Consider the following 24739-nt stretch of genomic DNA (forward strand, 5'->3'; position numbering starts at 1 on the left):
ATTCAAAAAGATACATGCACCCCAGTGTTCATAGCACTATTTACAATAGCCAAGATGTGGAAGCAACTTAAGTGTCCATCGACAGATGAATGGAGAAGGAAGATGTGTGTGTGTGTGTGTGTGTGTGTGTGTGTGTGTGTGTACGTATACACACACACACACAATGGAATATTATTCAGCCATAAAAAATAATGAATAATGCCATTTGCAGCAACATGGATAGACCTAGAGATAGATTATCATACTAAGTGAAGTCAGTCACTCAGAGAAAGACAAATATCATATGATATCACTAATATGGGAAGTCTAAAAAAATGATACAAATGAGCCTGTTTACAAAACAGAAATAGACTCACAGACATAGAAAACAATCTTATGGTTACCAAAGGGGAAAGGGAGGGAAGGGATAAACTGGGAATTTTGGATTAACAGGTACACATATATGAAATAGATAAACAACAAGTTCCTACTGTATATCACAGGGAACTATATTCAGTATTTTGTAATAACCTATAATGGAAAAGAATCTGATAAAGAATACGTGTGTGTGTGTGTGTGTATATGTATAAGTGAATCACTTTGCTGTACTCCTGAAATACTCTAAATCAACTACACTTCAATTTAAAAGAAAGAACAAAAATAAAATGTAAAACACTGAGCTTATTAAAAAACGTTCATTTTGGAAAATATAGTTATTCATAAAAATGTGATTTATGTTAACATAATAGATTTATTGTTACTTTTAAATGAATTAATCAGTATTTTTAGCCCATAAAAACAAAAGTTCTCTGGGAATCTCCTTATTTTTCAAAACTATAAAGTGTTTGTGAGGCCAAAAAGCCTAAGAACTGTTGATCCCACTATCTAGGATTATCCTGCTGTTAGAAGACAAGGAAAGAGTAGAGTCTTGGGACATTTGTTTGTTCATGTAAAGGAGAAAACTGAAGGTAGTTATCAGAGTCTGATAGTAATAGTATGGTAAATCGCTAAATTGAAAGTAATCGGTTCCTAGAATTCAACAATGTGTTTAAACTCTATTTTCTCTTACTGTTTTCTACCAGATGTCACCTTTTTATCTTTTGGTTTCATATGATGGTTCATGTGGTTTTCCCTCTTTCGTCTTCCTGTCTTTCTCCTATATGTTTCCTTTACTCCCACCAGACAGACCCTCCTGCCTGCCTCCCACTCATCACCCAGACTAATCCTGTCAATTTCTTTCTTCATATTCTCCCTTAGCTCATCCCATTATGTCCTTCCCTGCAAAACTGTTGTGCTTGCCACCATTGACCGTTCTTCACTGGTTATTCTTCTGTCCAGATTTCTTTTCATGCCTTCTTTGAAGGCCTAATTCAAATGCCTTATTGTACATGACTTATTTCTAGTTGTCATGAATGTCAGCTTAGTAAAAGGAAGATTTTTCTACCAAGGCCATGTAGTTGGCAAATTGTTATTAATCAAATTTTGACTCAGCAGATAACTAAGCATAGAGAGGAATGTTGTAGAAGGTATCCCATTATTGAGGCAGTCACTTATGTGACTCTGTGTCACTCTATGTCCCATGCGAAGATTGTTTACCTCATGCACAAAATGCACAAGAATAGCAAAATATGACTTTGAAAGCATAGAGTACAGGCTATATGTATTGAGTAAACAAGTTCTTGGAACTTGTAGCAACAGACCTTCTTCCCAAATGAAACCTCACTCTGAATCTGAGATGTACAACACAGGTAAAAGGAGAGCTTCTCTAGTTGAAGCAGGAGTTGGGTCTCAAAAGCACATCCCTGTCCCCAACAAAGCAAACACCACAAAGCTTGTTTTAAGAGCCTGCTCTCGATTATTGAGAAAAAGAAACGGCACAGTAGAAATCGTTTAAGGATGGGGTGTCAGAAAATTAAGTTTTTGGTAGGTTTTTATGAGGAAAGAGAAGCACAGTGAAACCAAGAAGATGGACATGAGTATTTACCTTGCTTATGACTTTATCCCTCCCTATCTCTTCAGGGTGAAACTTGGAATTACGTGCTTGAGTCTAGCATGTTTGAAGCATGCTCATTTCTGGCATAAGATAAATAAGGCATTTATTGTATTCCTTAAATGTGAAACCTCTTTACCTGAAATTCTTTATTATCTGCAACCATGAGGATTTCAGATTCAGATATGTAAATTGAGGCACTTTGAGTAAAAATCTTTTTTTTTTTTTATTAGTTGTTTTGTTTGTTTTTTTATACTGCAGGTTCTTATTAGGCATCAGTTTTATACATATCAGTGTATACATGTCAATCCCAATCGCCCAATTCAGCACACCACCATCCCCACCTCACCGCAGTTTTCCCCCCTTGGTGTCCATATGTCCTTTCTCTACATCTGTGTCTCAACTTCTGCCCTGCAAACTGGCTCATCTGTACCATTTTTCTAGGTTCCACATACATGCATTAATATACGATATTTGTTTTTCTCTTTCTGACTTACTTCACTCTGTATGACAGTCTCTAGATCCATCCACGTCTCAACAAATGACTCAATTTCGTTCCTTTTTATGGTTGAGTAATATTCCATTGTATATATGTACCACATCTTCTTGATCCATTCGTCTGTTGATGGGCATTTAGGTTGCTTCCATGACCTGGCTATTGTAAATAGTGCTGCAATGAACATTCGGGTGCATGTGTCTTTTTGAATTACGGTTTTCTCTGGGTATATGCCCAGTAGTGGGATTGCTGGGTCATATGGTAATTCTATTTTTAGTTTTTTAAGGAACCTCCATATTGTTCTCCATAGTGGCTGTATCAATTTACATTCCCACCAACAGTGCAAGAGGGTTCCCTTTTCTCCACACCCTCTCCAGCATTTGTTGTTTGTAGATTTTCTGATGATGCCCATTCTAACAGGAGTGAGGTGATACCTCACTGTAGTTTTGATTTGCATTTCTCTAATAATTAGTGATGTTGAGCAGCTTTTCATGTGCTTCTTGGCCATCTGTATGTCTTCTTTGGAGAAATGTCTATTTAGGTCTTCTGCCCATTTTTGGATTGGGATGTTTGTTTCTTTGATATTGAGCTGAATGAGCTGTTTATATATTTTGGAGATTAATCCTTTGTCCGTTGATTCATTTGCAAATATTTTCTCCCATTCTAAGGGTTGTCTTTTCGTCTTGTTTATGGTTTCCTTTGCTGTGCAAAAGCTTTGAAGTTTCATTAGGTCCCACTTGTTTATTTTTGTTTTTATTTCCATTACTCTAGGAGGTGGATCAAAAAAGATCTTGCTGTGATTTATGTCAAAGAGTGTTCTTCCTATGTTTTCCTCTAAGAGTTTTATAGTGTCCAGTCTTATATTTAGGTCTCTAATCCATTTTGAGTTTATTTTTGTGTATGGTGTTAGGGAGTATTCTAATTTCATTCTTTTACATGTAGCTGTCCAGTTTTCCCAGCACCACTTATTGAAGAGACTGTCTTTTCTCCATTGTATATCTTTGCCTCCTTTGTCATAGACTAGTTGACCATAGGTGCGTGGGTTAATCTCTGGGCTTTCTATCTTGTTCCATTGATCTATGTTTCTGTTTTTGTGCCAGTACCATATTGTCTTGATTACTGTAGCTTTGTAGTATAGTCTGAAGTCAGGGAGTCTGATTCCTCCAGCTCTGTTTTTTTCCCTCAAGACTGCTTTGGCTATTCGGGGTCTTTTGTGTCTCCATACAAATTTTAAGATTTTTTTGTTCTAGTTCTGTATAAAATGCCATTGGTAATTTGATAGGGATTGCATTGAATCTGTAGATTGCTTTGGGTAGTATAGTCATTTTCACAATATTGATTCTTCCAATCCAAGAACATGGTATATCTCTCCATCTGTTGGTATCATCTTTAATTTCTTTCATCAGTGTCTTATAGTTTTCTGCATACAGGTCTTTTGTCTCCCTAGGTAGGTTTATTCCTAGGTATTTTATTCTTTTTGTTGCAGTGGTAAATGGGAGTGTTTCCATAATTTCTCTTTCAGATTTTTCATCATTAGTGTATAGGAATGCAAGAGATTTCTGTGCATTAATTTTGTAACCTGCAACTTTACCATATTCATTAATTAGCTCTAGCAGTTTTCTGGTGGCAGTTTTAGGATTCTCTATAGTATCATGTCATCCGCAAACAGTGACAGTTTTACTTCTTCTTTTCCAATTTGTATTCCTTTTATTTCTTTTTCTTCTCTGATTGCCGTGGCTAGGACTTCCAGAACTATGTTGAATAATAGTGGTGAGAGTGGACATCCTTGTCTCGTTCCTGATCTTAGAGGAAATGCTTTCAGTTTTTCACCATTGAGGATGATGTTGGCTGTGGGTTTGTCATATATGGCCTTTATTATGTTGAGGTAGGTTCCCTCTATGCCCACTTTCTGGAGAGTTTTTATCATAAATGGGTGTTGAATTTTGTCAAAAGCTTTTTCTGCATCTATTGAGATGATCATATGGTTTTTATTCTTCAATTTGTTAATATGGTGTATCACATTGATTGATTTGCGTATATTGAAGAATCCTTGCATCCCTGGGATAAATCCCACTTGATCGTGGTGTATGATCCTTTTAATGTGTTGTTGGATTCTGTTTGCTAGTATTTTGTTGAGGATTTTTGCATCTATATTCATCAGTGATATTGGTCTGTAATTTTCTTTTTTTGTAGTGTCTTTGTCTGGTTTTGGTATCAGGGTGATGGTGGCCTCATAGAATGAGTTTGGGAGTGTCCCTTCCTCTGCAATTTTTTGGAAGAGTTTGAGAAGGATGGGTGTTAGCTCTTCTCTAAATGTTTGATAGAATTCACCTGTGAAGCCATCTGGTCCTGGACTTTTGTTTGTTGGCAGATTTTTAATCACAGTTTCAATTTCATTACTTGTGATTGGTCTGTTCATATTTTCTGTTTCTTCCTGATTCAGTCTTGGAAGGTTATACCTTTCTAAGAATTTGTCCATTTCTTCCAGGTTGTCCATTTTATTGGCATAAAGTTGCTTGTAGTAGTCTCTTAGGATGTTTTGTATTTCTGCAGTGTCTGTTGTAACTTCTCCTTTTTCATTTCTGATTTTATTGATTTGAGTCCTCTCCCTCTTTTTCTTGATGAGTCTGGCTAATGGCTTATCAATTTTGTTTATCTTCTCAAAGAACCAACTTTTAGTTTTATTGATCTTTGCTATTGTTTTCTTTGTTTCTATTTCATTTATTTCTGCTCTGATCTTTATGATTTCTTTCCTTCTGCTAACTTTGGGTTTTGTTTGTTCTTCTTTCTCTAGTTTCTTTAGGTGTAAGGTTAGATTGTTTACTTGAGATTTTTCTTGTTTCTTTAGGTAGGCTTGTATAACTATAAACTTCCCTCTTAGAACCGCTTTTGCTGCATCCCATAGGTTTTGGGTCGTCGTATTTTCATTGTCATTTGTCTCTAGGTATTTTTTTATTTCCTGTTTGATTTCTTCAGTGATCTCTTGGTTATTTAGTAACGTATTGTTTAGCCTCCATGTGTTTGTCTTTTTTACGTTTTTTTCCCTGTAATTCATTTCTAATCTCATAGCGTTGTGGTCAGAAAAGATGCTTGATATGATTTCAATTTTCTTAAATTTACTGAGGCTTGATTTGTGACCCAAGATGTGATCTATCCTGGAGAATGTTCCGTGCGCACTTGAGAAGAACGTGTAATCTGCCGTTTTTGGATGGAATGTCCTATATATATCAATTAAATCTATCTGGTCTATTGTGTCATTCAAAGCTTCTGTTTCCTTATTTATTTTCATTTTGGATGATCTGTCCATTGGTGTAAGTGAGGTGTTAAAGTCCCCCACTATTATTGTGTTACTGTCGATTTCCTCTTTTATAGCTGTTAGCAGTTGCCTTATGTATTGAGGTGCTCCTATGTTGGGTGCATATATATTTATAATTGTTATATCTTCTTCTTGGATTGATCCCTGGGTCATTATGTAGTGTCCTTCCTTGTCTCTTGTAACATTCTTTATTTTAAAGTCTATTTTATCTGATATGAGTATAGCTACTCCAGCTTTCTTTTGATTTCCATTTGCATGGAATATCTTTTTCCATCCCCTCACTTTCAGTCTGTGTGTGTCCCTAGGTCTGAAGTGGGTCTCTTGTAGACAGCATATATATGGGTCTTGTTTTTGTATCCATTCAGCCAGTCTACGTCTTTTGGTTGGGGCATTTAATCCATTCACGTTTAAGGTAATTATCGATATGTATGTTCCTATGACCATTTTCTTAATTGTTTTGGGTTTGTTTTTGTAGGTCCTTTTCTTCTCTTGTGTTTCCCACTTAGAGAAGTTCCTTTAGCATTTGTTGTAGAGCTGGTTTGGTGGTGCTGAATTCTCTTAGGTTTTGCTTGTCTGTAAAGCTTTTGATTTCTCCATCAAATCTAAATGAGATCCTTGCTGGGTAGAGTAATCTTGGTTGTAGGTTCTTCCCTTTCATCACTTTAAGTATATCATGCCACTCCCTTCTGGCTTGCAGAGTTTCTGCTGAGAAATCAGCTGTTAACCTTATGGGAGTTCCCTTGTATGTTATTTGTCGTTTTTCCCTTGCTGCTTTCAGTAATTTTTCTTTGTCTTTAATTTTTGCCACTTTGATTACTATGTGTCTCGGCGTGTTTCTCCTTGGGTTTATTCTGTATGGGACTCTCTGCGCTTCCTGGACTTGGGTGGCTATTTCCTTTCCCATGTTAGGGAAGTTTTCGACTATAATCTCTTCAAATATTTTCTCTGGTCCTTTCTCTCTCTCTTCTCCTTCTGGGACCCCTATAATGCGAATGTTGTTGCGTTTAATGTTGTCCCAGAGGTCTCTTAGGCTGTCTTCATTTCTTTTCATTCTTTTTTCTTTAGTCTGTTCCGCAGCAGTGAATTCCACCATTCTGTCTTCCAGGTCACTTATTCGTTCTTCTGCCTCAGTTATTCTGCTATTGAGTCCTTCTAGTGTAGTTTTCATTTCAGTTATTGTATTGGTCATCTCTGTTTGTTTGTTCTTTAATTCTTCTAGGTCTTTGTTAATCATTTCTTGCATCTTCTCAATCTTTGCCTCCATTCTTATTCCGAGGTCCTGGATCATCTTCACTATCATTATTCTGAATTCTTTTTCTGGAAGGTTGCCTATCTCCACTTCATTTAGTTGTTTTTCTGGGGTTTTTTCTTGTTCCTTCATCTGGTACATAGCCCTCTGCCTTTTCATCTTCTCTGTCTTTCTGTAACTGTGGTTTTTGGACCACAGGCTGCAGGATTGTAGTTTTTCTTGCTTCTGTTGTCTGCCCTTTGGTGGTTGAGGCTATCTAAGAGGCTTGATGGGAGGCTCTGGTGGTGGGTAGAGCTGACTGTTGCTCGAGTAAAAATCTTTTAAGAAGTGAAAATTCATCATCACTGCTATACATGTAATTAATCTGGTACCCGAAAACTTGGATGGAGAGGGTAGATCTTATACCTAGCTGAAGTTTAGGCTACAAAGAACATTAGTACCTGTGATTTTTGTCACCAGTAAATTTTGTTGTACATATCTTGAAGTCTTGTTTCTAATCATTACTACTGCTACATCTTCTTATTTGTGCATTACAAGGAAACATATATAACTCTAATCTCTCGTTCTAACATTCTGAGCATTTTAATATAATCTACGTTCTTTTGTGTATCATGTTTATGCATTTATAAATGTTATTCTGTACAGGGCCCTTAGGTGTTGTGAGAGTGCCATACAAAAAAGATTAAAATGTAATTTAAAAAGAGGGAAGGAACTGGCCTTGTGGAGACTACTTACGTGTCAGACACTACTACGCAATTTATTTGCTTATTTAGTTCTCAAACAGGTGTGATTATTGTTCATTGTAGAAAATACCTTACCACTGAAGAAATTAAAACTCAGCAAAGAAAGTGAATTCCCCAAAGCCATATGATCTTAGAGCTCAAGTCTGACATCAGTTAAAGCTTGTGCTCTTTATACTCTGGCATTGTGTATTATTGATACTCTCTTTATAGTGTGTTGTCTCTTAATGAAGAGGAAGAAGTGTGTGTGGGGTATGTGTGTGTGTACATATATGACTTTTAGAGGTTTACTTCTGCCCTCATTGCCCTAACCTAATTTTGTCAATAAGGGTAAAGTCTGACAAACCCCCAGGGGCGGGGTTCAAGTACATTGGAGAGGGAATACTCTTGTAGAAAAGTCTTTCTGAATAATTAAATTACTAAGCCCTTGGCTGGGAGATAAATAATTGGTTAGGAGCTGAGCAAGAGCTGTTTCAGCTGGATCCTTATATGCAGCCTTGTGATGCTAGTGCCAGATTTTTTGATTCCCACAGGAGGCAGCCTTCTGTGCTGTGATTCTTGCCCTGCTGCTTTTCATCGTGAATGCCTGAACATTGATATCCCTGAAGGAAACTGGTATTGCAATGACTGTAAGGCAGGCAAAAAGCCACATTACAGGGAAATTGTCTGGGTAAAAGTTGGACGATACAGGTAAGTAAGCATGAAGGAGACTGGCACTTAGTTCTTTTACCAGCCTCTGTTTCTTGTGCTTAACTTTTTTAAAAAAATGGTCTGATTAAACAAGGTTCACCCCCTCCCCCATTAGTTTTCCACTATAGAAGAAAAAAACTTTGCTTTATGTTTTGCAATTATAGGAATATCCATTATAGAAGAAAAAGACTTTGCTTTATGTTTTGCAATTATAGGAATAATATATATCCTCTGTAGGAACTTTATGAATGAAAACAAACCCATAATCTCTCAAACAAGGAAGATACATCACTAACATTTTGGCATATTTACTTGCAGACACACCAATACATGCACCTTCAACATAATTAATTAGCCTTATCGTTGTTTGTACCCAGTTTTGTTTCTTGCTTTTTCTTTTTAAAATTATTTTTATTGGATATGGAATGTACAAAAAATATTATAACATGCTTGATTTTAAAGAAACACTTGTGTATGTACCTCCCAGTTAAAAAAAACAGTACTTTACTGGCACCTTGTACTGCATTTTGTGCTTTTTATTTCTTTGCCTGGTTATATAGGTTTACCACATGTGTGTTTTGTTCTGTATGTTTTAGATCTTTATATAAAGGAATTGTTGCTGTATTTTCCTGCAGCTTGCTTTTTTCATTCACTGTTAGGCTCCTGAGATTTATTATGGTTAGTGCAGCGCTCTAGCTCATTTGTACTTCACTGTTCTACGGTGTTCCTTTATATAGTCATACAGTGTGGTGTAGTTATTTATCCATTCTCACATTCACGTTTGGACTATGAATATTTTGTCAATATTTCATGGTGTACATGCATGGGAGCTTCTCTAGGCCATTCTCAGGATAGAATAGCAGGGTCAGGGTTTCCAGCTTTAATAGCTAATGCCAAATTGTCTTCCTAAAAGTCGTTGTAGTAGTTTCCTTCTCAAAGGCCAATTTGTATTTCATTGTATAGCGTCTGTCATTCCCTTACTGTTGAACATTTAAAATTTTTCCAGGTTTTCATTCTTACAGATAATACTTCAATGGACATTATAGTCATAAAGTTTTGTTCCTATCTCTAATTATTTCCTTTTATAGATTCCTTGAAGTAGAACAACAGTCTAAGGGAGTGTGTGTGTGTGTGTGTGTGTGTGTGTGTGTGTGTGTGTGTATTTGAGCATGTGCGTGAGGGTGGGCCTCTTCAGCCTTTTGGCACATACTGCTTGTTTCTTCTCTAGTTAGATTGTAAGAATGCCCTGGGTCGGACATTAATGTGGGTTAGAGAGACATTGCTTTTCCTTATTCCTGTCCCAAAAGTAGGATTCTTTTTCGTTCCTTGCAGCCTTCTAGAGGCTTCCTTCCTTCTTTTCACCTTTCCCAGGTGGTGGCCAGCTGAGATCTGCCATCCTCGAGCTGTACCTTCCAATATTGACAAGATGAGACATGATGTGGGCGAGTTCCCTGTGCTCTTCTTTGGGTCTAATGACTATCTGTGGACTCACCAGGCCCGAGTCTTTCCCTACATGGAGGGGGATGTGAGCAGCAAGGATAAGATGGGCAAAGGAGTGGACGGTACATATAAAAAAGGTAACTTTATCTATCCTTTTTGTTTCCCAGGCCAACACAGACCTCTGTTGCCCGCGTATCTGCTCTCTGTTAGAATTGTATGTTTTAGAATTCATATATGCTCCGTTAGCAGCTATGTTCTGCCCTCTGGGGCAGTATGTGGCTGTGGCTACAGGATTTTGCAGAGAAGTTGACCCATGTAGTTCATTAGTTTTGAACCTAACCTTTACTTAACTAGAATTTCCTTAAGGGAAGTTCCTTATCTTACCAATTCTGTTTTGTCAGCGTCTCGTCAGGTAAGTACCAGAGCTTTGGAACTGTTTTGTAGAATAAACACTACAGTTTGCTAGGCAAGGGCTAGAATATCTAGCAGAGCCACATTTGTTCCAAGGAGGTGTTCGTTTGTTTGTTTAGTTTGTTGAGAAGAAATAAAATTCACCCAAAATTATAGAGCAACATAAGATGGTGAAGGCGCATACATGTTCTAATCAAAGAGGTTTTTGTAAGCTGGCCTAGCAGTGAAGGAGAGGGGGTATTTGAGGCCAGGAGGGGTTGACAGCGTTCTCTCTGCCTATATAATGAGTAAGGGTTGCTTTGAGAATTCAATGAGATAATACAAAAATCATCCTGAAGGGCATATAGTTGGTATCCCATCAATGATAATTAGCTTCTTCCTTTAGCTGTCCTTTGAAAGGCAATACAGGTATCTCTTGTTATTTGAATATATTTGGACATTGAAGTATAAGATTTTGTTTGCATGGTGAGGTGAAGAGGGGATTTTAAGCAAGTTAAACTTCCTGGTGAGGTGCAATAAAATTCTAAGCAGGTGAAACTTCCTGGATGGGGAATGAGAATGATGTCCATAAGGAATAAGTTCAACAGAGGTTTTGTTTCCCTCATGTTATTTCAGGGGTCCTCACTTACCTGTTGGCAGTGTGCTTTCTGTGCAGATATGCACTATCAGTACTAATACTATAGGAGTTTGGGTCTCGAGTCTTATAGTCTCAGATGGTCAGGGACCAAGTGACCAACATCTTTGCACAGAGCTGGCCACCGTCAAGGCTGGGGACGAAGGTAGAGTGTAGGCAATATCGCAAGTCTGAGCCTGCTGAAGCTCTGCGATTCTGCTCTTTCTGTACCTTGACCTTAGGCTGGCTGGATGCCTCTGCCTTCAAGGAACACATAGTTTTGTGGGGGAATTGGACACAGATACCAGTAGTCAAAATGCCATTCTTTGAGAGTGCTGTGACGGAAGTGTGCATGGTATGCTGTGGGAGCAGGCCAAGAGGAAGCAAAACAGTGCTGGGGATCAAAGTTTGGAAGTCATGGATGGCTCCTTTCTTAAGTGATACTTTGAAGAAGAATTATAATAACAGTTACCATTTGTTGATTGCCAGGCCCTGTTCAAAGTTTGTCTTCTGCTTTAAGTCTTTGCAGCAACCCTATAAGTTAGATGCCATTATCTTTATCTTATAGATGAGGAAATTGAGACACATAAAAATTAAATTTGGGGAATTCCCTGGTGGTCCAGTGGTTAGGACTCCGTGCTTTCACTGCCAGGGGCCCGGGTTCAATCCCTAGTCAGGACACTAAGATCCCGAAAGCTGCGTGGCATGGCCAAAAAAAAAAAGTTAAATTTGTTGCACAAGGTTCCAGTGCCAGTAAGTGATAGAGGAAGGTTTCAAACTCTAGTATAGTTGGGCTCCAGAATCCAAACTCTTAACCCCTACACTGACTGTGAGGAAGTTAACAACTTAAAATGTTGTAACAAAAAGACAGCATATGTGAAAGCACACATTGAGTTGAACATGATGAGTTAGTGACCTCCAAGTATTTGCTGTGGTTTAAGCACGGAGTTGGGGGAACACTGGACTGTTTTACTGAAGAGGTGGCTAAGTTACATGGTCAGAGCAGAGTTTTAGAAATCTCGGTCTGACTAGAATGTCAGGACCATAGAAAGTGAGAGGTTGTAGCCAGGAATGTCAGCGAGATGGCTGTTTTAGTAATTTCAGGCAGAGATAATGAGACTGTCACAGAGAATAGTGCATGGACTCGAGAGGATGATGGGTACTAGATAGACATTAAGTAGATAAACTAGGTAGGACATGCTGAATAATAGGATGAATGAAGGAGGGAACAACTCCAGGCAACATCAGGTCTGCTAGATGGTGACAAGGAAATGGAGAAAGGGGTGTGGATTAGAGGGGAGATTTTCTTTAAAGAATTGGCAGAGCTTGGGGAAAACTACAGAGAGGAAAGTGGGAAAATTTGGAATTCTTTAAAGAGTTTTTAACCTGAGTCAAGAATAATGAATTAAAATTTTGTTTTAAGTGGAGAAGAATGAGATTAAGATTTTTTTCAGACTTTTCAGGCACTACAATCTTTTAAACATATGAAAGTTCAGGACTTGAATGCAGAATAGCTGCAAAGATCTATCTTTGTATTAGGCTAATAACTGATATTTACAGAATGAGCTTTAGGAGGAGAGTAGGATAGGTGCTCCAGAGAATAGGGAAGAAGGAAAGGAAAACTTCAAATTTTAATTTCTTCCAGAGGAACACAGCATGTTACCTGGACACCTAGGAGACACATTATTTGTGGAAGCAGAAAACTCAGAACTAAGGAAAAAGGCTTAAAGGCAGTGACTTTGCTGAGCAGATGCAGTCTAGTTATTGTTAGGAGATGTTATATGTGGACTTTTTCAAATTATTTAGCTGTGTTTTTGTTTTTTGTTTTAAGTTTTCCTCTGACACTGGTAGTCTGTATAGTGCCATTTAATGATGGATTATGTTTTATTTTAATGCCATATATGAACACTCTGGGGACTATAACTTACGAGAAAATAGAAATCATATATATGTCTTAGGTTTTTGTCTAAAACATGAATTTTCTCCAACTTAAAAGGGGGAAAAAGCGAAATAAGTAACACTACCCAGAGATTAAGTGACTGTGCTGTATGTTTTCTTAGCTCTTCAGGAAGCTGCAGCAAGGTTTGAGGAGTTAAAGACCCAAAAAGAGCTAAGACAGCTACAGGAAGATCGAAAGAATGACAAGAAGCCACCGCCTTATAAGCATATAAAGGTGAGAAAAGACCTCAGGAGAGACCCTGTAATAGCTTGCCTGCTTCCCACTCTGTTCATGAGGAGATCTGGAAGCACAAGCACAGTTGCTTTTAGGTAGAGGTATGAGCTTGAAAGAAGATAAGAACAAAGTGCCAGAGCACCATTTCTAGCACATTGTGTGCACTTTATAAAATTAGTTGTGTGTTGATACAGTGTTGTTCCTGTTGCTTTCGAAAGTCTTTTCATAAAGTGGATTGGAATAGATTCTGTTCACAGTCAACACCTTGTGGTTTGAAAGGGAAAAAAGAGCCTTGATAAAAAATGATAAATGGCCCTGAGATAGTGTGAATAATACACATGGTAAGTCTTCTTGCAATGGCTGATAGTAAAGATATTTTAGGTGGCCAATATGACTAGGATTCCCAAGGTCACAAGAATACATGTTAAGTGTACCTGATGCTAGTGTACCTGGTAAAACAGTCATCATCATTTATCATCTGGGTCCAGTAGACCCTTTATATTTTTATATTGTTAAGTCATTTTTATAAATACTTTACAGAAGTAAAAATAAAGGAATAGTGAGGAACAAACTTATTAGGAATTTTAGTAAGTATTTACTGAAACCTCTTTTTTAAAAACCTTTTAATCAAGTTAGTTTTGGTGCTCAAATATCAGACCACATGAAAGAATACTATAAGCTCTATTAACAAAATGAGATCGCCCAAGTTCTTGTTGCAAGATATTTGTGATGATGTCATTCCTGGATGGGAAGACCATATGTATATATATTTTTTGTCATTAGAGAAGCATTATTCGTGTATTCATTGATTTTTTTTTCTTTTTTTTTTGAGTTTCTGAAGTCTGAGATTTTCACTTAGAGATCAATTTTTAGAGTCTAGTGTGTTTAAGTATGTCCCAAGTATTCCATGGGACATACTTAAACTAAAAAACGATTTGTTTTTTTATCTGAAATTCAAATTCAGTTGGGTATCCTGGATTTTTACTTGCTCAATCTAGCAACCCTACTAAAAGTAGACTGAAAGATGTTATCTCCAGTCTTTTATACTTTCTGGAAAGATGATGTAGTACTTTGGGTAATGCAGTGCAGAAACTAAACCGTGACTGTTTCACCGTTGCATCATGTTTTTATGATTCTGTCATTCCACTTATTATTTTTGTCTTTTTTAGCATAGTTGGCAATCATTGATGAGTAACAAAGAGTGATGATGAAATAGTAAAGAATTATGAGATATAGGAAAAGTAAGAACACTAAAACTCCATAATAAAGGTTAGATTTATAAAGGTCTAACGGACCTGCCTAGTAGTTGCAATATAGAATGAGTTTTTTAATAAGTAAAGTTTCTTCTTGATTTTTGAAAGACCTCTGAGAAAGTGTCATAAAATATAAAATATCAGTCCTTTCAAGTAGCTAAAACTGTTGGGAAAAAAACAAAACAAAACCTAAAATTGGGTCTAAATGGACCCCGATAGTAGAACTGAGAGTTAAATGGAGTTACTGTGCGTGGAGACATAACACTGAGGTGTAGTTCATCCTCAGAAAAAGGGAAAGTAATTTCTGTTTCCACAGTCGTAGAGGTCACACATAGCAGAAGTTAGGCACTTCAGAGTAGCACGTCAACCGTATTGAACCTGTATATTGAGAAACCAACTAACGTCCCATACATGATCTAATCACAGAATTTAGACACCAGCTTCTTTCCTCCACCTTTAAAACAAAAACGTATTTCCAGGAAAAAGATTTAGAATAGGGGTTGGCAAACTATGGTCCATGGGCCAAATCTGGTCTACTATGTATGGTTGGGAAAATTTGTTTTTTACAGACTATTTCCTGACACATGAAGATTTTATAAAATTCAAATATTAGTGTCCATAATTAAAGTTTTATTGACACACAGCTATGCTTGTTCATTTACATATTGTCTATTGCTGCTTTCGAGGTATAGTGGCAGAGTTGAGCAACATGCACCAGAGATCTATGGCTTGCAAAACATAAAATATTTACTGTCTGGCCCTTTACAGAAAAAGTTTGTCAATGCCTGATCTAGAGCAAGTGTAAATACTACAATTACATATCTGTGTTGTTCTTACTTAACCACGTGTGGGGTTTTGTTTTTGCTTTATGTTGTGTTAGGCAAGAAACTTATTTGGGGTTAATAACAGGTTAGATCATATGTCAAGGAGGAATGATTGAAACATACCTTTATAGAGAGAAAAGGAGTAGGATGAAACTTTTTTTGGTTGGGGGTGTGTCAGTCAGGTAAAGATATTCACCTTGAATCAGAGGTGAATATTCAGATGCCTTATGTAGGACCTGTAGTTTCAGGTGATTGAGCTCAGCCCTTGTCTATGCCTTAGAAGTTGCCTTACTCAGTAGGTTTGTGACTTCCAGTTGCATATGGTGAGGGTGTTCCTCCATTAACAAGTTTATACTGTTTATCAGTCTTTTAAAGAAGCTGGGAAGAGATCTGGCAGTGAGACTTACATCATTTTAAGTTGTTCTGGAGAACGTTTGAAGGCAGTATACTTCTACAAACAGATTATTCCCCACAACAGTCTTGCAAGTAAAAGTGACTTGTCAAAATCATGCAATTCCTGAGGAGTCAAATTTTATGTATAGGATGGGTTTTTGAAGACTCGTGGTTTGACTGTTCCCACTGAAATAATATGAAGTAGGGGAGACTCATTTTTATTTTATTTTATTGAAGTATAGTTGATTTACAATGTTGTGTTAATTTCTGCTGTACAGCAAAATGAGTCAGTTATACACATATATATATTCCTTTTAATTATGGTTTATCACAGGATATTGAATACAGTTCCCTGTGCTATACAGTAGGACCTTGTTATTATCCACTCTATATATAATAGTTTGCATCTGCTAACCCCGAACTCCCACTCCCCAGCCCCCCCACCACACTCTCTCCCTCCCTCCCCCTCTCTCTGTCTCTCTCTGTCTCCACCACCCCCCCTCTCCCTCTCTCTCTCCCCCTCTCCCTCCCTCCCCAAGTAGGGGAGACCATTGTTATAGTGCACAAATCCATCTCTGTTGTGGAACATCTATTTTTTTTTTCTCCACATTGTTGTTAGTATTTGTGAAAATTCTAATGGCTTCAGAATCACAGAAATTGTTTGGCCTCTATGTTTTACCACACTGGATTTTCAAGGTGGTTTTCAGTACTAGCACCACTAAAAATGAATGCCTGGGTGACATTGCTGTAGTCTATTAAAAAGATTTCAAGTTATGATAGTCAATATTAAAATACATCTTCACAAATAGGACTCCAATTGCTCAGAGACCTTTTCATGTTAAATATTTACCGGTTGAGAATGGTGATTTTTTTATTTTTTAATGTAGCAGCTAAAGTGGCGCCACCATGTGGCAATAGCAGAAACTCATTTTACAATTTACTTGGCTTCCCAGCCTTGAAATTATGATTTTTTTTTTAGAAATGAATTTTTAAAATTTGTGGTATTTACATTTTGTGTATCAAGTGAGACTTTATTTTTATGTCAAATTGCCTAAATCTTTATTTCCTCCAGTTTTTTAATTGTGGTAAAATACAGATAACATAAAATTTTTGATCTTACCATATTTAAGTATACAGTTCAGTGGTATTAAATGCGTTCATAACGTTTTGCAACCGTTGCCACCATCCATCTCTAGAACTCTTTACATTTTGTAAAACTGAAATCTATACCCCAATAAACAGTAGCTTCCCATTTTCCCCTCCTCTCAGCCCCTGGCAACTATTATTCTACTTTCTGTCTCTTTGTATCTAAGTAGAATCAGTATTTGTCTGTTTTGACTGGCTTATTTCATTTAACATAATGTCCTCTGGGTTCATCCATGTTGTATATCGTGTGTCAAAATTTCCTCCCTTTTTAGGTTGAGTGAGATTCCATTATTTTTGCCACATTTTGCTTATTCATTTGTCGGTGGACACTCGTGTTGTTGCCACATTTTAGCTATTGTAAATAATCCTGCTGAATCTTGATAATTCAAAATCATGTAAAATGTGGCATGTGACTTTAAAAGAAAGAAATCTGCCTTTCATAGGTCCTAAATTGTCTTGTGTTGACTTGCCTGCTATACTATAGTATGTGTTTCTTCTCCAGGTGAACCGTCCTATTGGCAGGGTACAGATCTTCACTGCAGACTTGTCTGAAATTCCCCGTTGCAACTGTAAAGCTACTGATGAGAACCCCTGTGGGATAGACTCCGAGTGCATCAACCGCATGCTGCTCTATGAGTGTCACCCCACAGTATGTCCTGCTGGAGGGCGCTGCCAAAACCAGTGCTTTACTAAGCGCCAGTATCCAGAGGTTGAAATTTTTCGCACATTACAGAGGGGCTGGGGTCTCCGGACAAAAACAGATATCAAAAAGGTGAAGAAACCTGTTCTTAATTTTCAGATTTTTTTTCTTCTTTGCAGTTGCTTAATATGAGTAATTGTTCTTGATGAATATGAGAAAATTGATCATGGAGGAAAATAATATAGTGTGAGGATTAACCTTACTATTATGTCTTGCCAGTCCTTCCAGAAATTAGAGGCTTGAGAATAGATGGTCTCCTTTATTTCTAAAGTTCAAGTATTGATCATGTTCACTATGTATGAGGATAAAAAAAATGAGGGAAATTCATAGAGATACTGTGGCCTTGTCTGCTCGTTTGTGGAAATCCTGGAACCTGTAGTTAAGAGAGAGAATAGTGAGAGCATGATACAGAGGTGTTAATCACCAACTAATAAAATAAAATCTATTTTTACTGAGAGAAAAATAGGTTTGGGTTCATGGAACATGAAGGAGAAGAGGATTAGGTCTTCTCTAATGAAAATGCAGTAACATCTTCAACTTGAAACTTGGAAGGACCTGCAGGTTGCTAATAAATAGATGGTATTGTACAGTCTTTGAGTATAATCAATTATATTTGACATTTTAATAGAATAAACCTTACTCTGGTTATACCTTTTGAAGAATTTTATTGAAGTTTGTGTCTAGGAAAGGAAGTGAATATGGGTTGGTCTATTTTAGTCATTTGCTAAGTAACTATTATATATCGTCTGTGTGTCAGGCATGTTGCTGTGTGATGCAGTGCTCAGTAAGAGAGACATGGTCCATGCTTTCATACAGTTTACATTCTAGATGCGGAGAGACATTGAAAAAGTAATCACCCAATGTGGAAACACAAAGGGTTCTGGAGGCATGTGGCAAAGGGCCTGAAACGAGCTTGTCTCTGAGAATTTTAATTTTGTTGTTGTTGTTGTGCTGGGTTTTAGTTGCAGCAGGCAGGCTCCTTAGTTGCAGCTCAAGGGCTCCTTAGTTGTGTCATGTGGGCTCCTTAGTTGTGGCATGCGAACTCTTAGTTGCGGCATGCATGTGGGAATCTAGTTCCCTGACCAGGGATCAAACCCGGGCCCCCTGCATTGGGAGTGTGGAGTCTTAACCACTGTACCACCAGGGAAGTCCCTGAGAATATTTTAAATTGAGACTTGAAAGATAAGTAATTGTTGGCTTAGGCTGGTTGAGTGTTCAGGCATTTCAGGTAGAGGGGACAGCATGAGTGAAAGCCAGTATGACTATTGTATAGTGAGTCAGGAGGACAGTGATGTGAAATGTGGAAGGGCAGTAGGCAGGGCATGCTGCAAGGAAAAAGAGGATAGTTGAGCGAAATTGACTTTTAGGTTCTTGGACAGGTAAAGGGATCGACTATCCATATCACCATTATAGTGGAGCTTTAGTTTACTTACTTTCATTTTGGTTGATCTTAAGGTGTATCCCAAGTTTTCTGCTGTTGGCTGTGGTAAGAGTGGGGAGATGGTTCATATTTTCAAATAGTTGAAGCATCATATTTATATTATGTGGTTTCTTGAATAAACCTTTGTTAAAGTGACTAGTTAAATGTGCATGAATTGCTTTGGAGAATCTGTTGTTTTCATTAATTTTTTAAAATAAGGTATACCTGTGAACACAGTTATGCTTTTTGCCACTTAAGTCAAGAGCTATTTCTTGTTCCAGGGTGAATTTGTCAATGAATATGTGGGTGAGCTAATAGATGAAGAAGAGTGCAGAGCTCGAATCCGTTATGCCCAAGAACACGATATCACTAATTTCTATATGCTCACTTTAGACAAAGTAAGTAATGAAAAGTGTTATTTCCACTGTTGTAAGATTGTGAATTAGTGTTGTCCCAGCTATAGTGTTTATAGGCATGTCATACACTGTCCAAAACAGTGTCTTTCCCCCATATTCATAGGGATTGCTTGATCAGGGTCCTGGAGTTAGGTAAGGTTGCTCATCTCTAGCTGTACATCCATGGCAAAAGGCAATACAGCTGCTTTTAGCATTATTTTTCAGTGTCCAACGTAAGTTCGGGATTATGTCTTTTAGTGTTTTTCCTATAAGATTAAAACTTGAAGCCAGAGAAATAAATAATAATTCTTTTACTTTTTATTTTACAGATTGAGACACTGATTTGTTCGTATTTAATTAGTGCATTTGGAATTTCTGATGAGTTACATTTCACTGGTGTCTAGAATTATATTTGGGATTTCTTTTTTTGTATGTGTGTTTCCAACATGTTTTATTTTATTTATTTTAAATTTATTTTTTATTTTTTAATATTTTATAGAAGTATATTTCATTTACAATGTTGTATGTATTTCTGCTGTACAGCAAAGTGATTCAGTTATACATATGTATATTCTTTTTCATATTCTTTTGCATTATGATTTATCACCAAATATTGAATATAGTTCCCTGTGCTATACAGTAGGACCTTGTTGTTTATGGGATTTATTTCTAATTCCAGCATCCTAATGTGTTTCGTTTCTGTGTATACTGAGATTCCTCTTTGTACCTGAGTATTACGTTCTGCTAGGTTCCTCTCCCCCAACCCCCTTTAACTTTTATAATAGACCTTTCTTGGTGTGAAACTTTGTATTTACCGAGTTGTACTTTTATGGATTGTGAGATTCTCACCTCAAGATACTCTGATCTTCGTTCGGGATGGGGTCTTGATGTCATTATTAAAATCTTAGGTGATTTCTGATGTGTAGCCAGGGTTCAGGACTACCTAATTAAGAGAATGGAACAAGCTACTACTTCTAGGACGGTGGTCCTCAAACTTTAGCATATATCATAATCACCTAGTGGGCTTAACACAGATTGCTGGGCCTCAGAGTTTCTGCTTTAGTATATCTGGAGTGCAACCCAAGAACTTGCATTTCTAACGGATTCCGCGTTGGTGATACTAGTGCTGGTCAAGGGACTACACTCTGAGACCACCCCTCTGGAAGAATCAAACTTTACAAATAGAAACTCCAGCTTATTTATTATTACTCTAATTTTAATCAATAATAGTAGAGGTCTGCTGAACAGCATCTCTTGGAATTCTAGGATCGTATTATTGATGCTGGTCCCAAAGGAAACTATGCTCGATTCATGAATCATTGCTGCCAGCCCAACTGTGAAACACAGAAGTGGTCTGTGAATGGAGATACCCGTGTTGGCCTTTTTGCCTTGAGTGACATTAAAGCAGGTAAGAATCATTTAAGGATTCTGGAGCTAGGAATGGGATTTCAGTTTTTATTATCTAAAAATCCCATATGTTCTATAATCCAAAATGAGGTTGCAAACTCCCAAGGATACATAAAAGACTTTCCAGGTGGTACTTGGCATGTACCAGGTATTTTTTTTGTTGGTGGTGGTATGGTAAAATACACGTTACATAAAATTTACCATTTTAGCCATTTTTAAGTGTACGGTTCAGTGGCATTAAGTCCATTCGCATTGTTTTGCAACGATCACCACCATCTATCTCCAGAACTTTTTTATCTTCTCCAACTGAAGATACCCATTAACCAATAACTCCCTCATTTCCCCCCTCCCCGAGCCCCAGGCAACCACCATTTTATCTTCTGTCTCTGTGATTTTTTTTAGCTACTCTAGGAATCTCATGGAAGTGCAGTCATACAATATTTGTTTTGTTGTGGCTAGCTCATTTTTACTTAGCATGATGTCTTCAAGGTTTGGGCATGGATGTTTGGTTTTTTTTTTGTTTGTTTGTCTTTTTCTGGCCGTGCCACACGGCTTGTGGAATCTTAGTTCCCCGACCAGGGATTGAACCAGGGGCCACCACAGTGAAAGCACCGAGTCCTAACCACTGGACCACCAGGGAATTCCCTGGATCGTTTTAAAGGAATAAATTTCCAGACCTTTTCCATAGCTTTTATATGAACTCCTTAAAAATTGGTCTGCCTTAGGACTTCCCTGGTGGCACAGTGGTTAAGAATCCACCTGCCAATGCAGGGAACACGGGTTCGATCCCTGGTCCGGGAAGATCCCACATGCCGCGGAGCAACTAAGCCCATGTGTCACAACTACTGAACCCACGTGCCACAACTACTGAAGCCCGCATGCCTAGAGCCTGTGCTCCGCCACAAGAGAAGCCACCGCAATGAGAAGCCCGTGCACCGCAACGAAGAGTAGCCCCTGCTCGCCGCAACTAGAGGAAGCCCGTGCGCAACAATGAAGACCCAACGCAGCCAGAAATAAATAAATAAAATAAATAAATTTATTTTTAAAAAAAACTGGTCTGCCTTAGAAAGTGTCAACAGTCCAGGTCTCCTTTTACAGTTGCCCTTCATCCACTTTATAAACCAAATATCCACCTCTTACCCATCTGAATTTTATGGTTTATGAGCCCAAGGCTAAGAAAAACAAAAACCCTCACCTCTTGGGTCTCAGAGAACTGGACATTTGGAGAATGCACAGCTATATTGTGTGGCATGCCTGGATGCCTATTACGTCTCTGAGAATCCGGAGTGTAGAAGTGAGGTAGTTGTAATCAGCACAATATTAAGATGTTTATTTGAATTGAAAGTAAACGTGATAGGGCTAAGAGGTTTGAAAGTAAAGTTATATGATGGATATTTTCCATCAATTAAAGGAGCTTAAAATTTAGTGTCAAGGTTTTGATGAAAAAATTGTAAGCATATCGTATATACATATACATATGACACCCTCTAAATTGCATGATTTTTAAAAATATTTAGACTTGTATAAGTTTGAATGTATAAGGACGTATATAATTTTTCAAAATAAGTTTTGCAGGAATACTAGCAAAGCATTTTCATATCACTCTCCTAACTCAAAATGAGATCAGACTGGCCTGGGTAGTTTGTAATTGACAGTAGCATAGTCCAATGACTTTCAAAGCAGAAATCCCATATGAGCATTTTGCTTTGCCCAGTCAGTGTCGTTTACCTCAGGAAACACTAATCAAGATAAAGTAATTAAAGAGCAATTTTGTCAGCTTTTTGTCTGTTGCCTTTTCTTTTTTCAATCTGTGGATAACACCCAACACCCCCCACCCCAATATATCTATTTCTCTATAATTTAAATATACTGCTGCCCAGGAGTCTTTTAGGCTCTTTAGAATTTTAAAGGCTCTGACAGTTTTCATATTTTAAAAACTGAGCCACTGGTTCCTTTTTCCTGTTTTGCATTGCTTCACATAAAGTGTTTAATGATGAAAGTAACAATGCTTGAGCATCACTGTGCACTGTACTCTGTTGGACTAAATGATAGTGATTTTTAAAATCAGTAACTTGTATCAAGTTTTTGGAATGGATGGCTTCAGAGTAAATCGGGTAGATTTCTGCTTTGTAACAGGAATTATCAAGTGAGTGCTGTAAGAGCTACCATTTATCCAATGCCAGACACTGTTCCAAGCATATTGTCTCATTTAATCCTTACAAAAGTACTGTAAAGTATTTGATAGCATATCTATGTTACTTGGATTCTTGGATCTGATATATCTCTCATTCTTTTCTCCATTTTTCTCTCTAACCACACTGGGGGAGGGAGGGGCAGTGTTCCTCTGTATTAATTACTCAAATATTAGCCATGTGACTTCAGTTCTTATCTCTGTCCTGACTGCTTTTAGTACCACACTTCTACTTTGAATTTTAGTCTGTGTCCGTGGGGATGGCCTCTTCTACCATGTCTAGCCACAAATTTCTCTTCTCCCATATTCATTCAGCTCAGGTAGAATGGTGTGGGAATTGACAGACCTTATTCCTGTCCTCCCAGTCTGCAAGGGTGGGATGGGGGAATTGAGACAGAATGTGCTCATTGCCATGCAGAGTGCCCATAGGAGCTTCAGCCTTGCGAATGGAATCAGAACTTTCAGCTTGCTCTCCTCCTTACACATCCAACCTCATGGGCTCTTCACATACCTGTTACTTTCTGTCTTCAATGTGTCATACTCACTCCTTGTTTATCTCTTCTCCAGTGCCATTTGCCATCCCCCCAGATTGCAGATTATTGTATTTTAGACTGTTTTCTGGAACGGCTTTCCTGTATGCACACTGATACCTTTCTGATTATCCCCTTGTGTGGTTCAGCAAGTTACGCCAAGTGTCTTGCTATCTTGTGGTTGAGTTGCATTGTAAGCACATTAAATATATGAAAATTCAGCTATATGCTCATAAATTTTTAAATAAGATTAGTGTGAATAGAATTACCCATCATTCAGTCCAGTAGTTCACAGTGGGGAGGGGAGATGTGACCCTGCTGTTACCTTGGTCAGTCTTGGTTCCTACAGGCTCCTCACAATGTGAGCCTCTTACCAGGCCACAAGTGATTCTAGCATTTGTACCATATGGACTCCTAAGTATAAGCCAGCTGCTTTATAATTTGCTCAACCAAATTAAAAAATAATTATGTTTCCAATATTAGATGAAAAACTGTATATATTAATTAGTCTCACTGATAGAAGATTTGTCATTCTGCAAAGGGAAATCTTCCTAAGTTTTGACAATTTTGACTGAACAATTATCACTTTGTACATTAACGGTAAGCCATTACCCCCACCCAGAGATAACCTCTTTGTATGTCTGTATAAAATTCTTCTATTTGTTAGGCTTTCCCTAACACGCTTTGAGTTTGAATGTGTGATTTATTTGCTCTCAGTTTTGATGAAATGCACTTGTGACAGAAAGGGGACTTTTTATACCTCAAATTTGTACATCTCCTATTAAAGTTTACAAATTTCTGCTATGTACATTATGTCATTCTCAGTAAGTTCGTGAGATTGTTATCTGCTTTTTACAAATGGATTCTTGGGCGCAAATCAGCCAGCTAGATTGTGGTGTAACTTGGGATGTATAGCCAGGGCTTAGGTCTTGTGGTCTAGAGTTCTCTGGTATTATTCTGTATTGAGATGTCTGTCTCCCTTGAGTGCTGCCTGGTAAGAGGTACTCACCTTGGCACAGATGACAGGTTTCCTTCATACTTGCTTTCCCAGTGCCTGGGACATCAGTGCACAATAAATTGCTGTTTGTCTGTTTTTGGTAATAAATTAATATATTTTGAATCTGAATGGTTAGAAAAAAATAAAGAACAATTTGGGATTAACACATCTATAGTAAAAGTTATTTTAAATATTACTTGTTGGGACTTCCCTGGTGGTCCAGTGGTTAAGACTTCGCCTTCCAGTGCAGGGGGTGCAGGTTCGATCCCTGGTCAGGGAGCTAAGATCCCACATGCCTCGCAGCCAGGAAACCAAAAAGTAAAACAGAAGCAATATTGTAACAAATTCAATAAAGACTTTAAAAATGGTCCACATCAAAAAAATCT

General features: G+C 37.7%; 1 protein-coding gene across 10 annotated transcripts in view; it reads left to right on the forward strand.

The window, feature by feature from the left end:
* Positions 1–24739, forward strand: part of NSD1 (nuclear receptor binding SET domain protein 1) — a 143148-nt gene that overhangs the window by 108515 nt on the left and 9894 nt on the right. For 9 of the 10 annotated variants that reach the window (XM_057541451.1, XM_057541448.1, XM_057541445.1 and 6 more), the window contains 6 exons: positions 8304–8460; positions 9832–10037; positions 12985–13097; positions 17216–17485; positions 19115–19231; positions 20495–20636. In XM_057541451.1, the coding sequence (XP_057397434.1) occupies positions 8304–8460; positions 9832–10037; positions 12985–13097; positions 17216–17485; positions 19115–19231; positions 20495–20636 (1005 nt within the window). Of the gene's footprint in view, positions 1–8303; positions 8461–9831; positions 10038–12984; positions 13098–17215; positions 17486–19114; positions 19232–20494; positions 20637–21406; positions 22530–24739 lie in introns of those variants that run through there. The other variant, XM_057541454.1, reaches the window with a different exon arrangement.

Source organism: Balaenoptera acutorostrata, chromosome 2, assembly GCF_949987535.1.
Source record: "Balaenoptera acutorostrata chromosome 2, mBalAcu1.1, whole genome shotgun sequence".
Taxonomy (NCBI): domain Eukaryota; kingdom Metazoa; phylum Chordata; class Mammalia; order Artiodactyla; family Balaenopteridae; genus Balaenoptera; species Balaenoptera acutorostrata.